Source organism: Hipposideros armiger, unplaced genomic scaffold (assembly GCF_001890085.2).
Source record: "Hipposideros armiger isolate ML-2016 unplaced genomic scaffold, ASM189008v1 scaffold_796, whole genome shotgun sequence".
NCBI lineage: Eukaryota > Metazoa > Chordata > Mammalia > Chiroptera > Hipposideridae > Hipposideros > Hipposideros armiger.
The window spans coordinates 272,951-295,149 of NW_017732146.1; the positions used below are offsets into that span (position 1 = coordinate 272,951).

Below are 22,199 nucleotides of genomic sequence, written 5' to 3' on the forward strand. Positions count from 1 at the left end.
ACCAATAATAAACTCTTGGAAGGAGAAATTAAGAAAACAGCCCCATTTACAATTGCTTCAAGAACTATAAAATACTTAGGAATAAATTTAACCAAAAAAGTAAAAGACCTGTACTCAAAAAATTATAAGACACTGAAGAAAGAAATAAAAGATGATACAAATAAATGGAAATACCTACTATGCTCATGGATAGGAAGAATTAATATAGTTAAAATGCCCATACTGCCTAAAGCAATATATAGATTCAATGCAATTTCTATCAAACTACCAAGGGCATTTTTCACACAAATAGAAAATATAATCCTAAAATTTATATGGAACCATAAAAGACCCCAAATAGCCACGGCAATCCTGAGAAATAAGAGCAAAGTTGGGGGTATCATGCTACCAGACATCAAAACATACTACAAGGCTACAGTAATCAAAACATTATGGTACTGGCATAAAAACAGACACATAGATCAATGGACTAGAATAGAGAGCCCAGAAATAAACCCATCCATATATGGTCATTGAATCTATGACAATGGAAGCAAGAATTTACCTTGGAGTAAAGATAGCCTGTTTAATAAATGGTGCTGGGAAAACTGGACTGATATGTGTATAAGAATGAAAATGGACCACCCACTTACACTATACATGAGAACAAATTCAAAATGGATTAAATACTTAAATGTAAGACCTGAAACCATAAAACTCCTAGTAGATAATATAGGGAGTAAATTTGCAGACATTGCCCTGAGCAATATTTTTACTGATAAATCCCTGTGGGCAAGGGAAGTAAAAAAAAAAAGAAAATGAACATATGGAATTACATCAAACTTAAAAGTTTTTTCACAGCAAAGGAAACCATCAATAAAACAGAAAGGCAGCCTACTGAATGGGAGAAGATATTTGCCAATGAGATATCTGATAAGGGGTTAATATCCACAATTTATAAAACACTCATTCAACTCAACACCAAAAAAACAAGCAACCCAATTAAAAAATGGGCAGAGGATATGAAGAGGCATTTCTCTAAAGAGGACATACAGATGGCCAACAGGCATATGAAAAAATGTTCAACATACTAATCATTAGGGAAATGCAAATAAAAACCACAATGAGATACCACCTTACCCCAGTTAGAATGGCTATCATCAAGAAATCAACAAACAACAAGTGCTGGTGAGGTTGTGGAGAAAAGGGAACCCTGGTGCACTGTTGGTGGGATTTCAGATTGGTGCAGCCATTATGGAAATGAGTATGGAGGTATCTCAAAAAACTGGAAATGAAACTACCATATGGCCCAGCAATTCCACTCTTAGGTATTTATCCAGAGAAACCCAAGACACTAACTCGAAAAAATATATGCACCCCTATGTTCATTGCAGCACTATTTACAATAGCCAAGATTTGGAAACAATCGAAATGCCCATCGGTAGACGACTGGATTAAGAAACTGTGGTACATTTACAAAACGAAGTATTACTCCGCTGTAAAGAAGGAAATTGTACCGTTTGCAATGATATGGATGGACCTAAAGAACATTATGAAAAGTGAAATAAGTCAGTCAGAGAAATTCAAATACCAAATCATCTCACTTATATGTGGAATCTAAAGAACTGAATAAATGAGTAATGTAAACAGAAATAGTCTTAGAGACACAGAGGAAAAACTGATGATTGCTAGATAGGATGGAGTGGGACTGAGGGAGAAGGGGAAGGGATGAGACAATACAAATTGGTAACTACAATATTGCCTCAGGGATAGAAAAGACAGTTTGGGGAATATAATCAATAACGTTGTAAATATTTTTTAGGGGGCCAGATGGTCTCATGTCTTGTCAGGGAAACCACTTCATGGACGGTGTAGAGGCCTGACCACTGCACTGTACATCTGAAGCTGCCGTTGAATACTATTATATGTTAACTATAATTTAATACATATATAGTCATGGGATGTGGAGTATAGTGCAGGAATGGAGTCAATGGAATTGTAATAGATATGTATGATATTGGGGATGGAGGAGAAGTGGATGGGAGGAGGGGGTTTATCACTTTGTGAGGGGTGTAAAATATAATATTACATTGTTTTGTACACCTGAAACTAATAATAATAATTATAATAATAATAATGAAAGACACGTGGAAAAAAAAGACCTTCAGGCAGAGGAAACAGCATCTGTGAAATGCTGGAAGAGCTGTGGCTGTGGCTGAATTGGAGGCCAGGGGAAAGCTAGATCATGAATTCACACCAATGAATTTGGACTTTTAAACTGAGGGGTTTCCTGCAAAAAAGTTTGAAGCAGAGGAGTGAAGTGATGTGGCTTATGTGAGAAAGATGATTAGAAAGCTGATTTTTGGCTGAAGTGTGGAAATTAAAAAGGAACAAGACAGGGAGACCAGTTGATGGCATTTGTGGTAACTCGGGACACTTGACATTAGCCAACGGATGACAGTATCAATCAATCTGCAAATAGCATTAGAGAAGGTGGGTGGTAGGGGGAGACTTAGAGATCATCTAGCATTGGAGACCTGCAGCCTCAGTGGGTTAAATGATATGCCAAAGGTCATAAAGCCAGGGAATATCAAAGCGGGGACTTCCACGAAGGTCCATTTCCAAATCCAGTCCTCTTGCTGCTGTACTCACATGTATTAGTTCAGTTCACAGTATGTGCAAAACATACTCTGCTAAGTGCTAGAGGAGCTGAGTATGCAAAGAAAGCTTAACGTTATCTCTACAGTCTAAAAGCTTTCATGATGTTGTTGGTTCCAGTACTGTGCTAGGATTGGATGTCAAAGTGAGGTAACGGAGCAAGTGGGATGGAGACTGGTCAGCAGCAGAAATGTGACTGGGTGGACACCCATGGGGAGCTGAAATTGGTTTGGGATTTGGACCTCCTTATCATTAATGAAGCTGTAAATCAGCACTTGGTCTATGAGGTCCCATTATCCCTAGAATAAATCAAATCTACCTGTATGTGGGCATTTTATGCCTCACCACTGATGGAAGCTTCCAGACTCCTGTTCATTCCCAGATGAGGGGAGCTCAGCTCTTTGCTGCCTGCTGTCTCCACCCTAATGCAATGTTCTGGGGCCCATGGGCCCCCATGGCCACAGATGACCATCAACAAGCTCCACAAACTGTGGATATCCATGGAGACGTTTTAGGGAAGTGGCTGTGGGTCAGCTGTTAGGCGTGCCTGTTTGGATGGTCAAATAGGGAAACACTATAGCAGGAATGAGGTCATGAATACAGGCCCGGGCCAGAGAGAGCGTGAGAAACAAACATGAGTCAGAAAAACGGCAATAATTCTGAGCTGGGGAAGCATTTCACTGCCGAAATCACATCACAATGACCTAAAAATAATTACTGAGACCGCGGGGACTGCCTCACATGTGGCACTGGATTTTTGTTATGTTTCAGATTGCAAAATTGGAGGGCTGGCCCCTAAGTGGAAAAATAAAGTTTTGCAAAGTAGTAATAACTGCAAATCTTTCACTTCCTTTGGAAAGCATTAGTCACCTATAAATATGGTAGCACAGTCACTCCTCCCTTCTCTCTCACCCCAAAACACCTCACCTAGCTCTCTCTGAGGCAGTGGTGAGGCGCAGGAAAATAGAAATGTTCCTACTGCTGGCTCTCATTCATTCTTTTATTGAATAAATATTTCCCCTAACAGGACTGGCTGGTCTTGCTGGGAAAAGCAAAGTTATATAAGGCCAACCGCCAGCCTGTTGGGGGTTTGCACTTAATAAGTGGAGATGAGCCATGCATACAAATTATAGGAACACATGATGGGAAGTGATAAGATGTCAGAACAAATACAAGGAGCCACAGGAACATGTAGGAGGAAATGGTTTTGCCTTGCTGTGCAGTGTGGGAGAGGTGTGCAGTGGATCTGAGTCCTGAAGGACTAGCTGGATTGGAACTCCAAAAAATGGGAGACAGTGAACAACACAGCACAGTCCCAAGGCCAAGTGAGCACAGACCACGTTTGGACATTGGTCAGCAATTCACTTTAGCGGGACCTCCTAGTGAAAGAGGCTAATAGGAAACCACCCTGGAACTTTCCCCTTAAGAAGGCTGCGGATGGCAGACGAGAGGTGATTAGACATAGTATAGACAATGGGAGGTGTGACTGTTGCTGTTGTGTGTTTGTTTCTATGCTATGGAAGTAGGAATGAGAAGTGTTAGTAACATGACCAGAGAACCCTGCTTTCAAAGTCTATCTTGACAACAGTGCTTAAAATGGATTGAAATGGGAAGACATTGGAAGCAAAATGGAATAAAACAATATAAAAAAAAATTAGCCAGAATACTCTTTTCATCTAGTTTAATCATAATGTCTTATTCTTCATCCATGGTTATCTCATAGTTCCAGTGTCATCTCATGCTTAGAGCACCTTTTACCTGGCTGCAGGTGGTCCAGTCCTCTAAGACCTCCATCTCTAAAGAGTTCTACTAATCCAATGAGTGCTCACACATGCCCGTGCTGTACACAGGCCTGAACATTGTTCTCCCCCAGGCTGTAGAGCCACAGAACCTAGTTTTCTGGGCCCAACGTCTCCAACCAGCTCCTCTTTTAAGGTCAGCATGCTGCCTCTCTGCTAACAATGCCAATACTGCCAGCGCCCATTTTTCCCCTATGTTGTAGAGATAAAACAGTGCTACTGGGCACTGAAACAGCCCCAGCTGGCCTGGAGGGTATCCCCACCTTGCTCTTGGTAGACCAGAAATCTGCTGATGCCATAGGTATCTCTGCTAGTGTGTAAGGTGTTGTATTCTGAGTGCAAGTGTCACATAGATGGCAGCTATAACCAAAGCTATAACCAGCTTTGCAGGTTCTAGTCACTTCTCAGTAGCAGTTGGTATGAGGTGAGAGAGATGATTCTTTTCTTCTATACTATGCTCACTCAAGTAACAAGCACAGCAAAGCCTCCTGGGCCCCCAGGTTTAACAGTCTTCTAAATTTATGCACCCATTTACACATGTACACTTATACATATAGATATCATACTCCCAGAATACCTTAAAAGCTACCAGAGGGCTGGGCTGTGTTCTAGAATCAGCCATCTCACCATACCTCACATCAACAATACCCTTCTCCACCCACTAGTGCATTGTACGTATCCTGTCCCAGAGCCACTATCACCCTTTCCTGAAGCACGACCTTCCTCTGGGACCACCTCGGTGCACCAGAGTTTTATAACCTCCAATCTTCTTTGGAATCAGAATCCCAGCCCCATTTTCCACAGAAGGACTCCTTAGCCCTCATGTAAATTAATATATGAAAATAAATATAAAGATGCCACACATTTCCCCTTATTATCAGCATTTGGGGTCCAGGCCAGCCAGCATGCATTCTGAAGGGGGTGTGGAAGTGGAGGGCTAGGAGAGGAAATGGTTATCTATACTTCTTATCCTTCCTGTCTAAACCTCAGCTCCTGCTCACCCAAAATGCCTGTTAGAGAAATTAGAAAAAAAGAACAGCCCCAAGAGGGGTCCAGCTGTACAATCAGGACAAAGGGACATACCTGAGACACACCGTTGAAGTAACAGAATGGGTTCTGTGGATTAACTGGCATGTAGCAGGCAAATGAAAAGGAAAAACCAAGGAGAATTTTAAGAATGCTCAGCCAGCAGACTGGGAAGATAGTGATTTCATTAATAGATGTAGAGACATTAGGAAAGAAATAGTTTAGGGTATAAGTAAAAAAAAATCTTAGTTTAAAATCTTATCTCTCGGGTCTCATTCCAAAAGATTCTGATTTAATTGGTTCAGGATATGTCCCCGGCATCAGAAGTTTTAAAGCCCCCAAGGCAATTTTAATTATCACCCAAGGTAGAGAACCACTTGCTGAGGAACTTCCATGTGGGGAGTCAGACCTGGGAAAATTGATGAACTGAGATGTGATCAGGGGATGGGTTTCAAAGGGCAGCAACAGGCTACTGAGGAATCAATCACCAGGCCACACATTCTCAGGGACATTTTCATTGTAGGAAGTCTTCTGCTAACTTGTTGAATTCATTTGCAAATGTAAATACAGGTTGTGCTTGCCTTCTGGCATTAAATGCAACCTGACACTCTCACATGTTTATGTATGGAGTTGGCATAAAACAAGGGACCAGAGGAGCCTTTTATTCGATGTATTTGGCTGGGATAGAAAGACATGACATGAGGGTTAATGCTTTAAGAATTATTATGCTTACAGCCCACGAAACCCATAGCTATCTACTAATCTTTGCCACAGGCTTCCACTACTTCCCTACTGATAAGATACGAATTTCATGATGATCATTTGATGCTGCAAGATTTAGGATGAGGAAACTATAAGATTAATTTGTGGCTACCAATTTGTGTCTGCCTGCCCTGACTCACAGATTCACATGGCAGACAGCTCCCAAAGGACATACATTATTGACTCCTTCACTGAGGGTCAGACTCATTGACCTCTTCAAAGTAGTAACAAAGTGAACCTTAGGCTAACTCAAATTTGGAAGGCTACTGGGTGCATTTCCCAGTTTTCAGAGGCTGCAGTGTTCTTGTTGGCTCGGGCAGCTGAGAGCTGTCTACATGCTGCTGCAGGGAACAGCACTCAAAGGGAACCATAGGTGCTAGTAGAGCCACCGAAACAGCTAGTCATTTAAAAACATAGAGCTTGCTGTGTTCCGGCATTTAGGAAACTGATGCGCGTGATAGATATGATCCCCGTTCTTGTAGAGCTTCCAAGCTAGCGAGAAAAAGTTAAATTAGCAACTGGGATAAGTTCATGGTAGGGGAAGCACATGGCATAAGAACCTAACTGAACGGGGGTGAAAGGATGTTCAGGAAATCTTTTTTTGGAGAAACTGATTTTTAAGCTGGAACTTGAAGCATGAGTACAATTAAGCCAGGCAGAGAGCAAGCAGATGTGTGTCCCCGGAGGAGAAAAGGTCACAGGTGTTCCAAGCAGACACATCAGCGTGGGTGAAGGCCCAGCAGCTGCAGAGCTGGGCTCATCAAGACCCAGAAGGGGGTCCATAATATGGAGCCTGCAGATCTGAGGGTGGACGGCTGGGCAGGGCAAGGCCAGGGAGGCTGGGTGAAGCAGCTTGGGTATTTTCCTAAAGCAACAGAGATTCACTGGAAGCAGGGGAGCGCCATGCACAGGTTTCTCTTTTAAAAAGTTTATCAGATGATTGGTGGTCTATGGCATGGAAAGTAGATTGAAAGGAGAAGGAAAGCCCAGTGAGTAGGCGATTACAGAAACCCAGCTGAGATGAAGGAGCCTGGACTGAGGTGATGAAATGAGTGCCCTGGAGAAACATTTACATATGAGTTTATGAGCTCTTACCTGGGGGGTAAGGGAAAGCTGAGACTGACTGAGATAGAGGACAATGATGAGTTCACTTTTGGATTTCTTCCCTTTTCTTCTTTCCTTCCTTCCTTCCTTCCTTCCTTCCTTCCTTTTCTTCCTCCCTTCATCCCTCCCTCATGCTCACCCTCCTTTTTATTCTCCTCCTCTTCTCTCCCCACTCCTCTCTTTCTCCCTCTCCCTCTCTCCTTTCAATATATATTCAGGCAAGCCATAAAGGAGTGGTACCAACTAAGTGTGACCATCTCCTCACTCAGGCCTCTCTGCTGACTGCCCTTCATCAAATAACTGCAGTCTTGCCTGGTACTCTATTTGTATTTTTCATTGCTTGTCTCACTGTCTGTGAACACACCTATGACTTTCTTTGTACTTTCTCTGTGAAAGCAGACTTCATTAGCTTACCTCCAAAACTTTCTTTTCTAGAACCTTATGCTGAAGGAAACAAACATGAATAAACAGAAACCTCCCAGGCCTCTAGGACAGCGGTTTTCAACCTGTGGGTCGCGACCCCTTTGGGGGTCAAACGACCCTTTCACAGGGGTCGCCTAAGACCATCGGAAAACAAAAAGATATTTACATTACGATTCATAACAGTAGCAAAATTACAGTTATAGAGTAGCAACGAAAATAATTTTATGGTTGGGGGTCACCACCACATGAGGAATTGTATTAAGGGGTCGCGGCATTAGGAAGGTTGAGAACCGCTGCTCTAGGAGAATGCCCTTATTTGAGACTATCTTATACAAATATGCATGGGAACAAGGAAGCCCAAATTTCAAGTACATAAAGTAAACAAAGTGAACTAATTAATGCAACTCATTTAGAATGTCTTCGGATCTCCTCATTGACCCCAAACTCCTAGGCCTACCTACCTGAGAGTATTTACTTTCTACCCCTTATGCTTTCTGTGGCCGGACATGAGAAGCAGCCATACAGGAAAGAAGTACTGTGGATATCCTTCTAAAGTGCACGTGTCTGTGGAATGCACATTCACAAAATTCCACTATTGGAAATAATATTATTTTTTTTCAGTCTAGTGAAGTTCTGGCTACATGAGAAGGACACCTAGACAAGTTAGGGACAGGGTGATACTAATAGGGCCAGGGTTAGGAACGAAGGGCCAACTACTCTACACTCATGCGACCCTGAGAGTGAGGCCTCAAAATTTTTTATTGTGGTAAAATTTACCATTGTAACCATTTTTATGTATACAGGTTAGTGGCATTAAGTACATTCACACTGATGTACAGCCAGTACCACCATCCATCTCCAGAAGTTGTTTCTCCCCAAACTGAAATTCTGTCCCCATTAAACAGTAACTCCCCATCACTCCCCACCTCCAGTGGAATGACAATCACCATTCCACTTTTTGTCTCTATGAATTTGATGACTCTTATAAGCAGAATCATACAGTATTTGTCCTTTAGTAACTGGCTTATTTCATTTTAACATAATATCCTCAAGGTTCATTCATGTTGTAGCATGTGTCAGAATCTCCTTCCTTCTCAAGGCCAAATAATATTCCATTGTGTATATATACCACATTTTATTTATCTGTGCATCCATAAATGGACACTTGGGTTGCTTCCATGTTTTAGCTATTGTGAATAATACTGCTGTGAACATAGGTTTACAAATGACTCTGAGTCCTTGCTTTCAATTCTTTTGGGTATATAACCAGGAGTGGAATTGCTGGATCATGTGGTAATTCTGTGTTCAATTTTTTGAGCAACTTCCATACTGTTTTCCACAGTATTTACACCATTTTACATACCCATCAATAATGCATAAGTGTTCCAATTTCTCCACATTCTCTCCAACACTTGATATTTTCTGTTTTTTTCATAGTAGCCATCCTAATGGGTGTGAAGTGGTATTGCATTATAGTTTTGATTTGCATTTCCCTAATTATTAGTGATATTGAGTATCTTTTCATGTGTTTGTTGGTCATTTATATATCTTCTTTGGACAAATTCTATTCAAGTCTTTTGTCCATTTTTAATTGGGTTGTTTGTTGAGTTGTACAAGTTTTCTTTATATATTCTGGATATTATTCCCCTATCAGATATGTGATTTATTAATATTTTTCCATTCCATAGGTTGTATTTTCACTGGTTTGTTTTTAAAGATTTTATTGGGGAATTGGGGGAGGGGCACAGTGCTAGGGAATCGGGGGAAGGGGAACAGACAAGTTGCTGTCCTTTTGTTCTTCAGTTTAGTTGTGGAGGACGTCGCTTCATTGGCCCATGTTGGTATTATCATTGCACTCTTCCCGGGTGAGGCAGATCGGTCGCTGGCCTCTGGACAGCCACTCATGGAGGCTCCTGGCCGCTCGCACTGGCTGCCGGCTGCTCATGCTGGCTGCCAGCCACACATGGTAGCTTAAGAGCTGCAGCCTACGCTGTCAGCAGCGACTCACAGCAGCCCAGCTCCAGGTCGAGCTGTTGTTCACCATCTTAGCTGTAGAGGGCAGTGTCACTGACCCTCATGTGAGATCTGAACCGGGGCCCTGCTGCTCAGAGCTAGTGTCCCAAGCCAGCTCTTAACCAATGCACCACTCGGCCGGCCCAGTATTTTCACTGTTGATTGTGTCCTTTGATTCACAGGAATGGCCCCTTAAATTTCATACCATAGTTGCCTGTCTTGCATCACCTTAGTTCTGGCTCTGAGATTAGCCCTTGTCTCTTCCACAAGCATTTAACAAGTATCTGAAACAACCAAGGTCACACTTGGGTTTATGAAAATTTAATTAAGTACAGAATTTCATTCTTCCATCTGAACTCCTTTGATAACTGGGGTATCCAAATTTGAATGTTGTCTATGAAGCATAACTTAGCCTATCCTAATTGTTACAAGAGATGAGCAGCCTCAAAAAAAAAAAAAAGGTTGCTGAGAAGACTCCCGCTGTGCCATCCTCAGAGGTGAGAAGCTTTTAAACTCTCATTAAAGGATTGCAGTGTGCCAGGCACTGTTCTATTTCACATGTGTTCAACTCCTTCAGTCCTTATTACAGCCTTATAAGGTACATGATGTTTTCACCTCCACTTTACACATGAGTGCTGGGGACAAAAAGGTTAAATAATATGTTGAAGGTAACATGACTAATAGGTGGCAGAACTAGGATTTGAATCACAGAAACCTGGTTCCAGATTCTGTACTCTTTTTTTTTTAAGATTTTATTGGGGAATTGGGGGAAGGAACAGCATTGGGGAATCGGGGAAGGGGAACAGACAAGTTGCTGTCCTTTTGTTCTTCAGTCTAGTTGTGGAGGACGTCGCTTCACTGGCCCATGTTGGCATTATCATTGCGCTCTTCCCAGTGAGGCAGTCGCTTGCTGGTCATTGGATGGCTGCTCACAGCGGCTCACGGCAGCTCACAACAGCTGCCGGCTGCTCACACTGGCTGCCAGCCATTCACAGCAGCCCACTGCAGTAGGGGCTGCAGTTTATGCCATCGCCAACAACTCACTGCAACCCAGCTCCGGGTTGAGCTATTGTTCACCATCTTAGCTGTAGAGGGCACAGGACCACTGGCCTTCATGTGGGATCCAAACCAGGGCCCTGCTGCTCAGAGCTGGCATTCCAAGCCAAATCTTAACCAATGCACCACTCGGCAAGCCCCCAGATTCTGTACTCTTAACCAATCATAAGCTGTAGCTGATAAATCATATTCCTCACTTTTAATTTTAAGAGTTATTTCAGGCTTTCATATCTTCTAGTGCAGTTGGTTTCCAGAAAATTGAATTTGTAGGCTTCACTTAGACACTATGGCTCCTCTCCTAGCATTTCTTTCCTTCTTTTGGCTTACTTATATTCAATTCTCTAATGAAAAAGATTTAAGCCTCCTGTAATTTCATCCATTCCTACTTAACTCTCTATCCATAGCTATATCTATGAGGTAAAATCAGAACCAACAATTAAACTCCAGGCATATTGTGTTAGAGCAATAATGCTCAATCTCTGTCCCTCCTATCCCAACAGATTGAAAGAGCTAAAGTAAAGCTACACCTGACTCTAAGGTACAGAAACGCAAACCCCATTTGTCTGGCTGAAGCCAGCCAGTGGATGCCATCTTAGCAGGCTCAATGTCTCAGCAGGTCCTACCTCTCAGGAAAGGAATAATTTACATTCTCTCACACTCTGGCTAATGCTATATTCAGTATCCTCCCGTATTTTTGTACCAACATTGAATTTAATAGATTAAGTAAAATAGCCCAGCCCAGCCCATGAAATAGGATGTCTTATTGAATCAAGTCTATCCAGAAAAGACTCACTTCTGTAGGTGTGTGGAACACCTTAGCTGTTGACAAATGTCTCCATTGCTTCCTTTCATTTGGTTGGACTCTAAAATCTGTTGATTTTGAGAAGAAAAGTCCCCCTCCCCACTACTGGCCTAATCATTGTGACTCATCATTTTCTGCAGGGTCCTCTGGATCTACTCTGAGACGAGTACGTGGGTGTATCCTGTGTTTGCCAAACTCAGCCCAGTGGGTCTGGCAGCCTTCTTCTCTCTCAGCTACGTCTTCACTGCCGGCATCTACATATTTGGCGAGAAGCTCAACCACTGGAAATGGGGTCAGTGCATTTCTCTTTTACCTACAGAAACACTTGTTCCTTATCATCTCTCCACTCCTCCTGGAAATAGAGGATACACTAGTCCAAAGCAGAAAGCAGGGATGCTTGATGCTTTTGCTCGAGAACTCAGACAGGTCTTGATCAAGGTAGGCAAGCAAAGGAAAACCCTGGGGGAAGCTTGCACTTTCTCAAGGGACCCTACCAAATGATCTCCCTTCCTCCACCAAACAACACTTCATTGAACTTTAAGGCTAAAAATAATATTGTTTAGAGCACTTAGAACCCAGAGAGCAAGGTGTCACCAACCCCAGCATGAAAACATGGACTCAGGGTCTCCCTCATTTAAGCAAGGTCTTGATGGATACAAAGCGTTTAACTGTCAAAAGTTTTTTGTCTCTGTTTGTTTGTTTTAATTTGCTTTTTTTTTGGTTTTGTTTGAATGAAACAGGTCCCAGTGATCGTTTCAGGTCTTCCAGCCTCAGCAGTGCCTTCCTAGATGAGCTCCCACCCCTCTCCCATTAGGATGCTTCTCAACCTTTCATCAAATATTTACCATATAAAAATTATATCCTGTACTAGAGACTGAAATTCTCCTTTAGACAGGGTCTTGGGCAATGTGAATATGTCAATAAGCTAAGCTTTCTAATTATAGGTGGGTGGATCCATGGTGCTTCTTCATAAAAAAAAGTAATCTTAACTTAGTTGCTTTTAAAATAAAAAGATTTTATTCTCCTTCATGCTTGCCCCACACTCCCACCCCCAAAATACTACTTTGTTGGAAAATTAACCACCAAGAAATCAGGTTGCAAAATATCTTTTCTTCCCCCCACCACCCAAGGAGAAACGCAGGAACTCTATCCTGTTTTGTATATAAGGAAGGCAAGAGTCACATAGCCTCCCACATCACATGCCCACATGTCATTCTGTTATATCAAAATAGAAATGGCAGAAGTGGCACCTTTACCCAATCTATGAACTGGTGTGAAAACATAAGCTGTGTGTGCAAAAAAACAACAATTTCAGAAGGTTTAGTACAAGAGTGTATATTTCTGAGAGGAGACTGAGACCCTGGAGAAATAAGCATGCAATTTGGCTTTTTCATAAGCTTTCTACTTTTGGGGAATTTAACAGGCTAAGAAAGCCTCAAAGGCAATATCCTCCTTGAAAGCAAACACTTAAAAAATGAAATACTGAAAATTATTCTCAAAATCAGGGCTCCAAATCACAGGAAACCATCCAGAAAAAAAAAAGTGTTGACATTTCAGATGTGTTGACATCTAATGCTAACCAGTTTTGGCTCCTTGAAATTCTGGGTAAAGATTTTTGATGCCTTCCCCAAATCTATATTTAAAGAAAAAAGAAAGGAAGCAAGGAACTAATCCATTTAAAATTTGGCAGATAGAAGATATGCAGAGAAAAAATGATTACTCAGAGCTTAGAATAACTTTTTAAATCAATTGTATTGAGTTCAATAATGATTAATTTTTAAATTGTTAAACAGTGACTTTTAAACATTCATTGAATTAAAAAACAAACATTTCACCATATTTAATATTATTGAGATTATTATTTTCAACACAAAGCTCTTCTTAGTAAGTCTCATTGTTTAAGTACTATATTCAATTTTTTATTGTAATTAGGTTCCAATGAGCAAACAGGACGACATCAGCGCGTGGACCTTCATTTCCATTGTGTACATGTGAATGTTTATGTGAATGATAGAGACCACTGTAAATGGGTACTGACTACTGTGTCTCTCCTCTCTAGATTTTTAACTCCTTAAGAATAGAATGAATGAAAAGTCCTATAGAGCATCAGAATAGAATCATAAATGTTTAAAATTCTGAACAGATCCTAATTACAAGTGGTTGAATAAGAATTAAAATTCCAGTGGCAGTGAACTTTTATAAATTGCCTAAAACTAAACAGAGCTACCTAAGTGAACACATTTTCCCATGTCTTAGTCTGCTTAAAACACTTTAATCCTTACCTCAACTTACAAATAAAAATCCAAGCCCTTGGAATGACACACAGAGGCCCCTATGACCCAGTCGCTGACTTGACTCTTGCCCTCCTTCTTCTAAATGTGCACCCCAGCAAAAACACCAAACTGCTTCTTTTTCTTACACATTGATGTTTCTCACCTCCATGGGCTTTTGTTTCTTGAATCCCCTAGCCTTTGCCCATCTCACACCCACTCATTCATTTCAACTCACCTCTTCCAAGAAGCCTTCCCTGGACTGCCCAGAGGTTTGTTTTTACATTAGACTCTGAGTTTCTTAAGGCTAGGAGTTTATCTTCTCCATCTTTGAACCATCCATTTTCATTAACTTAACCAATGAATAGATTAGTGCAGACAGAAGATATCCAAGGGCTCTTCTCTCTAGGATTAAATGGGACTTTGTCCAAAGATGTTCTGGAGTCAGTGGTCAATGAGTGACTTTTTGGTTGGAGACCAAGGTACTGGACAGGGAGTTTAAGGAGCATAGGAGGGTGATGTATGGTATACTTATTGGAGAGTTGTTGAAAAAGAGACATGTTAGGGCAAGAAGTACAAAACAGTGGCAAGAACACTGGAATAGAAATCAAGAAAACTAGGGTATGTTCCTCACCTGTCCAAAAACCAACTGTGTAACGTGTGTCAATACCATTCACCTCCAGTGATAAGATGACCACTAAGTAGGGCAACTACACATCTCAGTTTGGTCCTGGTTAATGCCTGCTGTGCCAGTGTGCATATAATTTGGTATCATTTAGGTTTAGACAATCAATTGTATGGTTCCTCTATCCCTGAGCTCCTCTCCAAAACCTGTTCTGGATCCATGGGAACATGTACGTAGCCACCAACTCTGTCCAAATCAGGAGCTAACCCTACTTTCTTACCTCATTGTTCAGCCTGAGCTTTCTTGGGTGAAAACAGAAATTTAAAGGAGTGCACTGGTGATGCCACGGGAAGCAGCGGTTAGAGAAAAGTTCTGTGCCAGACTGCCTGGGTTCCTATCTTGTCCTTACCGCTTGTAGACCTGTGACACTGGGCAAGGCACTCAATGTCTTTTTGTTTCACTTTTCTTTTGTGCATCATGGAGACAATATTAGTACCCACCTCCTAGGATACTGGAGGACCATAAATGACTTGGGAAATGTCAAACGACAAGAACAGGGCCTGGCATACAGGGGTAGTCACTATTGCTGTTAATCTGATTCTCCTCCAGCAAAACTCAGTAACCTGCTTTTCTATGTGGATATTCCAATCCTCCCCTTTGATTTTATGTATAAATTACCAATTTCCCTAGCTAAGGCAACTAAAAGTAACAACCACCTAACTGAATGCAAATTGACTAAGATAGTGCAGTTCCTGAAGAACTTAAAGAGTGAAATAAGAGGTCAAGCTAACTGAGGCTAGAATTAATTTGAATCTCTGCTTCTGAAACCCCAAGACACAGTGTGGCCCAATTGGAAGTCACCAGCCAAGTACCAAGTGGTCAAGAAGTATCAGTCAATATCCATCTAATATGAAGGTATCTTTCTAGCAGTAGTTCTTGACCTTGACTGGACATTATAAAAATCACTGGGCATTTTAAAAAAAATATTAACTCCCAGGTCTACCCCAGACCTATTAAACCCATCTCTGGAAACAGGGACTTGACATGGGTATTTTTAAAAGCTTCCCAGCTATTTTAATTTGCAGTCAGAGTCAAGAGCCACTATCACAGCTGTGCTTCTCAAACTTGTATTTTCCTACAAATCTAGCTAAAATAAGGATCTTGTTAAAATGTAGGTTCTCATTCAGTAAATCCAGAGTATAATTTGGGATTCTGTCCTCCTGTTATACCTCAGAAAGACTGATGCTGCTGGTCTGAGGACAAGGCCCTGTATTCCACAGGAACCAGGACTCCTCTCAGCTTAGAAATTGTGTCTACAAGCAATCTTATCCATTGTGGCTGAGAAGGGTGCCAGTAGTGATGGCCACAGTTGTTGAATATCTACCCATTTTCTATCTCCTCGTGCGTTATGTCAGTGGGTGAAAATGAAGAGGAGAGTGAGAAGGGCAGGAATAAAGGATGGTACCAGGAATCAAATGTAAACTTGGGAAGTGCGCGACATTTGTCAGGGGTATGTATATGCAGGCAGCTGAGCACCAAGGGGGCAGATGCTGTCAGATCCTCAGGAAGGTCTTGCTGGCCTTCAAGAAGATGTTCAAAAAGCTCTCAAGATGTTTCAGAGAGCCACCTTGCATGACTTGTCACCATCTCACTCCCTGCCCTATACTATAATAGCTTTGATGTGTCATGGGATAGAGGACTGGTTAAGCACTGAGTCAGTTATTAGGATCAGATAGATACCCACCAGCAAAGATTCAATTTCTATTTTTGGGGCAGAGTTCCAACAATGATGGAAGCAGAGAGGAGGAAGCAGGTTCTGCAGATCATTGCAAGCTTGGCCCACCATGCCTGAGCACCTGGGCATACCCAAACAGACTCTTTCCATCCTGACTGAGAGAAAGAGGCCATCAGGGGGTCTCCATATTAGGTCCCCTTCTCTGCCACTTAAGTACTTAATTTTCTTTTTATTTTCTTGATGAGACACAAGAATGCTGACAGCAGGACACAAGTCCATCATGAAGAGAAAGGCAACCCACAAGATATATCAGACACAGGATATGAGGCTACGTGCCTCCAGGCCAAAATGGGGGGGCCTCTTATCTGTAGTAGTTGTGGCCAGCAAGGCAGTCAGCTTATGGCTCATGACCTCTCTCCTTACCTTCCTGAGGGATATGTACTGGGACCTGAGACCATAGATCCTTTTCCAGCAAAAGATAGTTTATAAGCTGAAAATCCCAGTCTGGCCAAATAACCGTGTGATGGTCATTTGGGCAGAATGACATTAAAACCTTCCTTTCATACTAGTTGCTTTAGAGCAGAATTTGTTTTTTAAAGATTTTTTTTTATTGGGAAATTGGGGGAATGGGAACAGTGCAAGGGAATTGGGGGAAGGGGAACAGACAAGTTGCTGTCATTTTTTGTTCTTCAGTCTAGTTGTGGAGGATGTTGCTTCACTGGCCCAAGTTGGCACCATCATTGCGCTCTTCCCGGGCAAGGCAGATCAGTTGCCGGCTTCTGGACAGCCGCTCACTGCGGCTGCTGGCCGCTCACGCTGGCTGCTGGCTACACACGGTTGCCCATGGCAACCCACTGCAGCAGGGGCTGCAGCCTACGCCGTCGCCGGCGACTCAGGGCAGCCCAGCTCCAAGTTGAGCCATTGTTCAGCATCTTAGCTGTGGAGGGCAGTGTCACTGGCCCTCATATGTGGGATTAGAACCGGGGCCCTCTGGTATCCCAAGCGAGTTCTTAACCATCGCGCCACTCGGCCGGCCCTAGAGCCGAATTTTTAAAAAGGAGATTTTATTGTTAAATGCGGCTTAGAGACCATCTAGTCTATCTCCTTGGTTTTATCCAAGAAGAAATTTGTTATAAGATCTGCCCTGCATCTTGTCCTCGATCATTTCATATGATAAAAATCTCATCATGAGATAACTCCACGAATATTTCTAAAGCATTTTTGCCTTACTCGTCCTAACTTCATCTCCCTAAACACAAAGACTGTCCACTCTGGATTATCATGTCTCCCTCTTCCTCAGCCTCTTTCCCCATGAAGGTTTCTCCAGCCAGCCCTCAGCTCCATCTCCTTCTTGCTACTTCTGCACTGTGATTGTGCTCATCAGTGCTCAAATCTCATTCCTCTAATGCCTCATACCCACCCCACCCCCAACCATCTGCCTTCTCACCTTTTCCAAGCCAACCCGCTAAAGCTAGGCAAATCTTCTTCCAATTTTCAATTCAAAGTCTAGCAGTAACTTTTGTGGTTGTAGAAACATAGGTGTAAATCTCTGTGAATAATATGTTTTTACTTCCTCTGGGTTCTGACTATTGGAATAAAAAGGTGTATCATCACATATAGTATCCATAGTGATATTGATTGCAAGAATGGTTCCTGTACCATGCCAACAGAAAATGTTTGGATCTCGCACACGACGAACATTAAATGTTTGGCCTAAAATATCTCCACTCCTTGGTACTATCTAATAGGGGATAAAGAAAGGACTAAAGTAAGTCAGGAGTGGACCTAACTCCCTAACAGGCAACTGGGAGGTGTTCTATTGAGAAAAAGTCCCTTCAATGAAAAGAGTGATAACAACATTATTTCCCAATCAGAGTTCGAAATCCATTTTATGAACTTTGTTTGGGTAAGATAATATAATCTATTACTAAGTCAACAGTTTCCTTATCTCCAACCATGCACTATGAAAACGTGGTAGGAAAGACATTCTGAAGACTCAAAGGGGACTAGTGACTGCACAGCCCCAGGAGGATGCAAAACTAATGCCCACCCTCACCTGCTAGAAATAGAAAGGAAAATACTATTTGGTTGTCGGAAAAGTCATGATGCATTTTAGCAACGAAAAACAGAAAAAATATGTCATGACTTTTCCGATAACCCAATATTTCTAAAAAATTATATCTACACCATGTGAGTTTCTAAACTGAAATGACTGCCGCAGCTCCCCACAGAGACACATTTGGGGCCAGTGCCTTCTCTAGCGCTTGGGTGACTATGAGGTGCTCTGTCTAGCTGCTTAGTGCTGAATATAAGACACTCTGGCCCAAGGGAAGGAGCCACCTGTTCTCCTCGCCCAAAGGGACTTCCCACTGCTACGCCCACTCCCTCTTCTGCTGCTTCTCTCTAAGCCTTCATGTTCTGTTGTGTTTCTTATATGGAGACAGAGTCTCTAATCCTTGGCACCTGGGGATGAAGGAGTGAGGTTATGAGGACAGACTCAGAGCACTGGGGATTGCTAAACAACATGCGTCAAGAAAGTTTTCAGAGCCCTCAGAGTGACTACAGGGGGAAGAAATTTGAGAAGTTTATATTGACCAAGCTCTTGACCATGAGGGAATTAATGTGTCACTTAGCCAAAAAATGATTCATTAAAAACCCAAAGTATATACTACAGAGAAGGCGCTGTGTTTGTACTTATAGACCTAATGGAGAGAAAACCTGACTGGGAAGGAGAAAATGCACATTAAAAGTGAAAAATAAGTGGAAGCAGAAATAAAGAGAACCTGAACCCTGTAAAGCTGGGTAAATTAGTAAGGCTTTGCTAGAGCGACGGGGGGGCGGGGGGTAGTCTGAACTGATGAGGTTTGGAAGAACAAAAGAGAGGACTATCCTTACAAATGTCGAGAGACATGACTACGGGGACGGCCATGAGTGCTGTGTGATGGGGAGATGGCTGTCCTAGAAAATCAGTGTAATGAGGGCATCACAAGCAGGGCTTCAAGTTATCGGTCACTAAAGCCCCTGAGAAGAGGAGTTCCAGCAAAATGAAGTTAGGAAAATATTTAATATTTATTGTTAAGGATATAATTTAAGTGTGTGTGTGTGTGTGTGTGAGATGGTGGGGGGGGGGTGGCATTTAAAAGGTGAAGCATGAAATTAGGAGAAGGAGATTGCTGTGGTAATACTAAGACGGAACTAACAAAACTCTAACTGCCAGGATGGACAAGAAGAAGCTGAGTGGGAAAAAGCTTTCAAAGGGGGATTGATAGCATTTGCCAATAGACGAGACAATGAGTTAATGAACTTTTAGAAATTTCAAAGCTCATGCAAAGACCCTGTTTCCCTGAAAATAAGACCTAGCTGGAAAATAAGCTGTAGCATGATTTTAGGTGCCAAATTATGGCATCTTGGCATACTGAATATTTTAAGCTGAAGGAGTGTGTGGAAAGGGCACCCTTCTCCCTGAAACAGGTCATAAAACCCTCATGTGAGGGGTGCGTGCCCTCCATATCCTGAAAGAATCGTGCTTTGGCTTATTCTCTGGCTAAGTCTTATTATCAGGGAAACAGGGGAATTGTGATTGTTAAATATGGGGTAACAACTTGTTGGCTGGATGGAAGTCATTCTAGAAATCTGATGATATAACTTCAGTTGAATAAAGATTCTTTAAAGAGCTTACTAAACACTAATCAGTATGCCAGTACTTTTCCACCCAGGCTGATAAGTTGATGTGGTGAGAGCTCACGGAATGACCCCTAATTACGTGACTATTCACTCTTCTATTTCCTCTCTAATTTGATGTGGTCTCTTTGTCTCCATATACAAAGTCTCAAAGTTTGTTGATGGATTGTGCACTGACTGCAAGCATGTGGCCCAAATCAACAGCAATCAGTGGTTCATATTAGATATTCAGAGCTATATGAAAACCACTGGCACCACCAGCCAATGGGCTACTGTGAACCAAGCACCCAGGGGGGACCACAGAGTGGCTTCCTGCCCTTGCAATAATGGTGGTGGTTTTATGGAACTCCTTAAAGTACATCTTCTTGCCTTGGGAAAAGTGTTCTTGACTTTCCACTGCCCCAAGTCAGGGTGAATAGCCGCCTGTACAAGAATACCTGTTAGGGAAAACCTGAAGTCTGAAGTCTCTGTTCTTGTTTGCACAGGTGACATGAGGCAGCCGAGGAAGAAGAGGAAGTGATTACATGCCATTTTCCAAGAACTAAGGAGGAAGAAAACATGAAATTTTTTTGTTCCTTTTTTTTTTTGGTGGTGAGAGGTGGTGGAGAAACACATGAAAGTAGAAAACAAGAGAATTATAAAGATGGCTTAATTTGAGGACTCCTGGTTTTTTGAAAGACTTACTGGGCTAAAATCAGCTATTGCTGTGTCAGGATTTGTGACCTTCGTGTAACCTCTGTGGAGGATAGTCTGTGGTCAAAATCTGGCCGTAGGCCAAAGAAACTCATAAACTGGGTGTTAGAGAATGTTTAGACAGAGTAAAGAATTTACCATTATTCAAACGGCTCACTTCACAGAGGATGCTGAGGGCCTAGGTGAGAAGTTACTTGCATGAGGCCAAGTGTTAGACCGAGACAATAGCTTTTGTGTCCCAGACCTTGTAACTCCAGATCCTGTGCCATTTTTGAATAATCCCAAGTTTCCTAAAAATAAACATTTTTCTAAGCTAGTTATTTTCATGGATTGCTCATCTATTTTTGTTTTCCTCAATCTAGATAGACATGTAGGGAGATGGCTGCTACCTAGTTGTCTCTCTACTTAGTATGGTATGATAGCAAGTTATTTGGGGCAATGACAAAGTAAGTTATAAAAAATATTAAGAAATCTGTCCCTCTCTCTTGTGAGCAAGCATTCAGGGCAGGTATAAACACTGACCATGGTGACATTGTAAAAATCTCTTCCATTCGAGTTTTGATTAATTCATCAAATAAATGCTGTATATTTTACTTGAAGAACAGTCTAAATGGGAAGTGATATGATTACAAGGACTGCTGAGAGTGTTTTGGCACAAAGCACTTTGCTGAGTTAGTTTGTAGTTTAACAAAGTTGACTGTCAGGTGATTAGCAAGCACATTCATGAGCTCTGCTTTGATTTTTCTAGTGGAATTTTCCAGGTCTTTATTTACAGGCATGTTTTGTAAAGAACACAAATGACAAATGTCTAGTGGTCGGTACACATATTCAAATCTATTGGTATGTCATTAGGCCCAGGTGAGTTGAGTTGTGGGCACCAGAATAAATTGTACTTGGGCTTCTCAGCCTAACATTATACAGGAGAAATTTAGTAAAAATGAATAAAATGTGGTAAAAACTATCCCTGGGACCAAATTAAGCCTTGATTGCTGCATGACTGACTATTGTGCAATATCTATTTCAACACCAGCAATACCTCAAAAATATCTACAGCCATCTTGAAGGGTTAGGGAAAAGAGCAGGCTAGACCAGTAGGGGAGGCAGTACAAGGGAAGACTAGGTGAGGCCAAGAAACCTGCTTGCTCCCTGCTCCTCTACTATCATATAACATGAGTCTCAAGCCATATGGGATTGAGCTGGGAACACCCACTATTTTCCTATACCTTCTGCTTCTTGACTGCTCCAAGCACCTGGTCTCAGCCGGAGCCCAGAAGCAGTTGTCACAGTGGCAAGTTCCCAAATATGAAGCCCACAGGGGATCACCCGAATTTTCCACACCCCAAAGATACCTTGGGCTGCTTAGTTCTCAGAGTCATAGTAAGCTCTTGGCTGGGATGAGCCTGCAGATTTCTATTTGTAGTTTTACTGTCCCCAGGACCACATTAAACCGGGATTGCTGCATAACTGGCCACTGTGTGGTATCTATTCCAATACCAGAAATACCTCAGAACCATTTCCCATTGAGCACATACATTAGCACACAAGTGCTTCCCTGGTGATGCTGTGGCTTAAG

At 42.1% G+C, this 22,199-nt stretch overlaps 1 protein-coding gene across 1 annotated transcript in view; it reads left to right on the forward strand.

Annotated features, from left to right (window-relative positions):
• ADTRP (androgen dependent TFPI regulating protein) overlaps positions 1-20,942 on the forward strand; it is a 79,799-nt gene extending 58,857 nt beyond the window's left edge. The window contains exons 4-5 of the mRNA XM_019628477.1: positions 11,763-11,914; positions 20,419-20,942. Coding sequence (XP_019484022.1) covers positions 11,763-11,914; positions 20,419-20,453 — 187 coding nt within the window. The 3' untranslated portion in view covers positions 20,454-20,942. The remainder of the gene's footprint in view (positions 1-11,762; positions 11,915-20,418) is intronic.
• Positions 20,943-22,199: the final 1,257 nt, after the last annotated feature.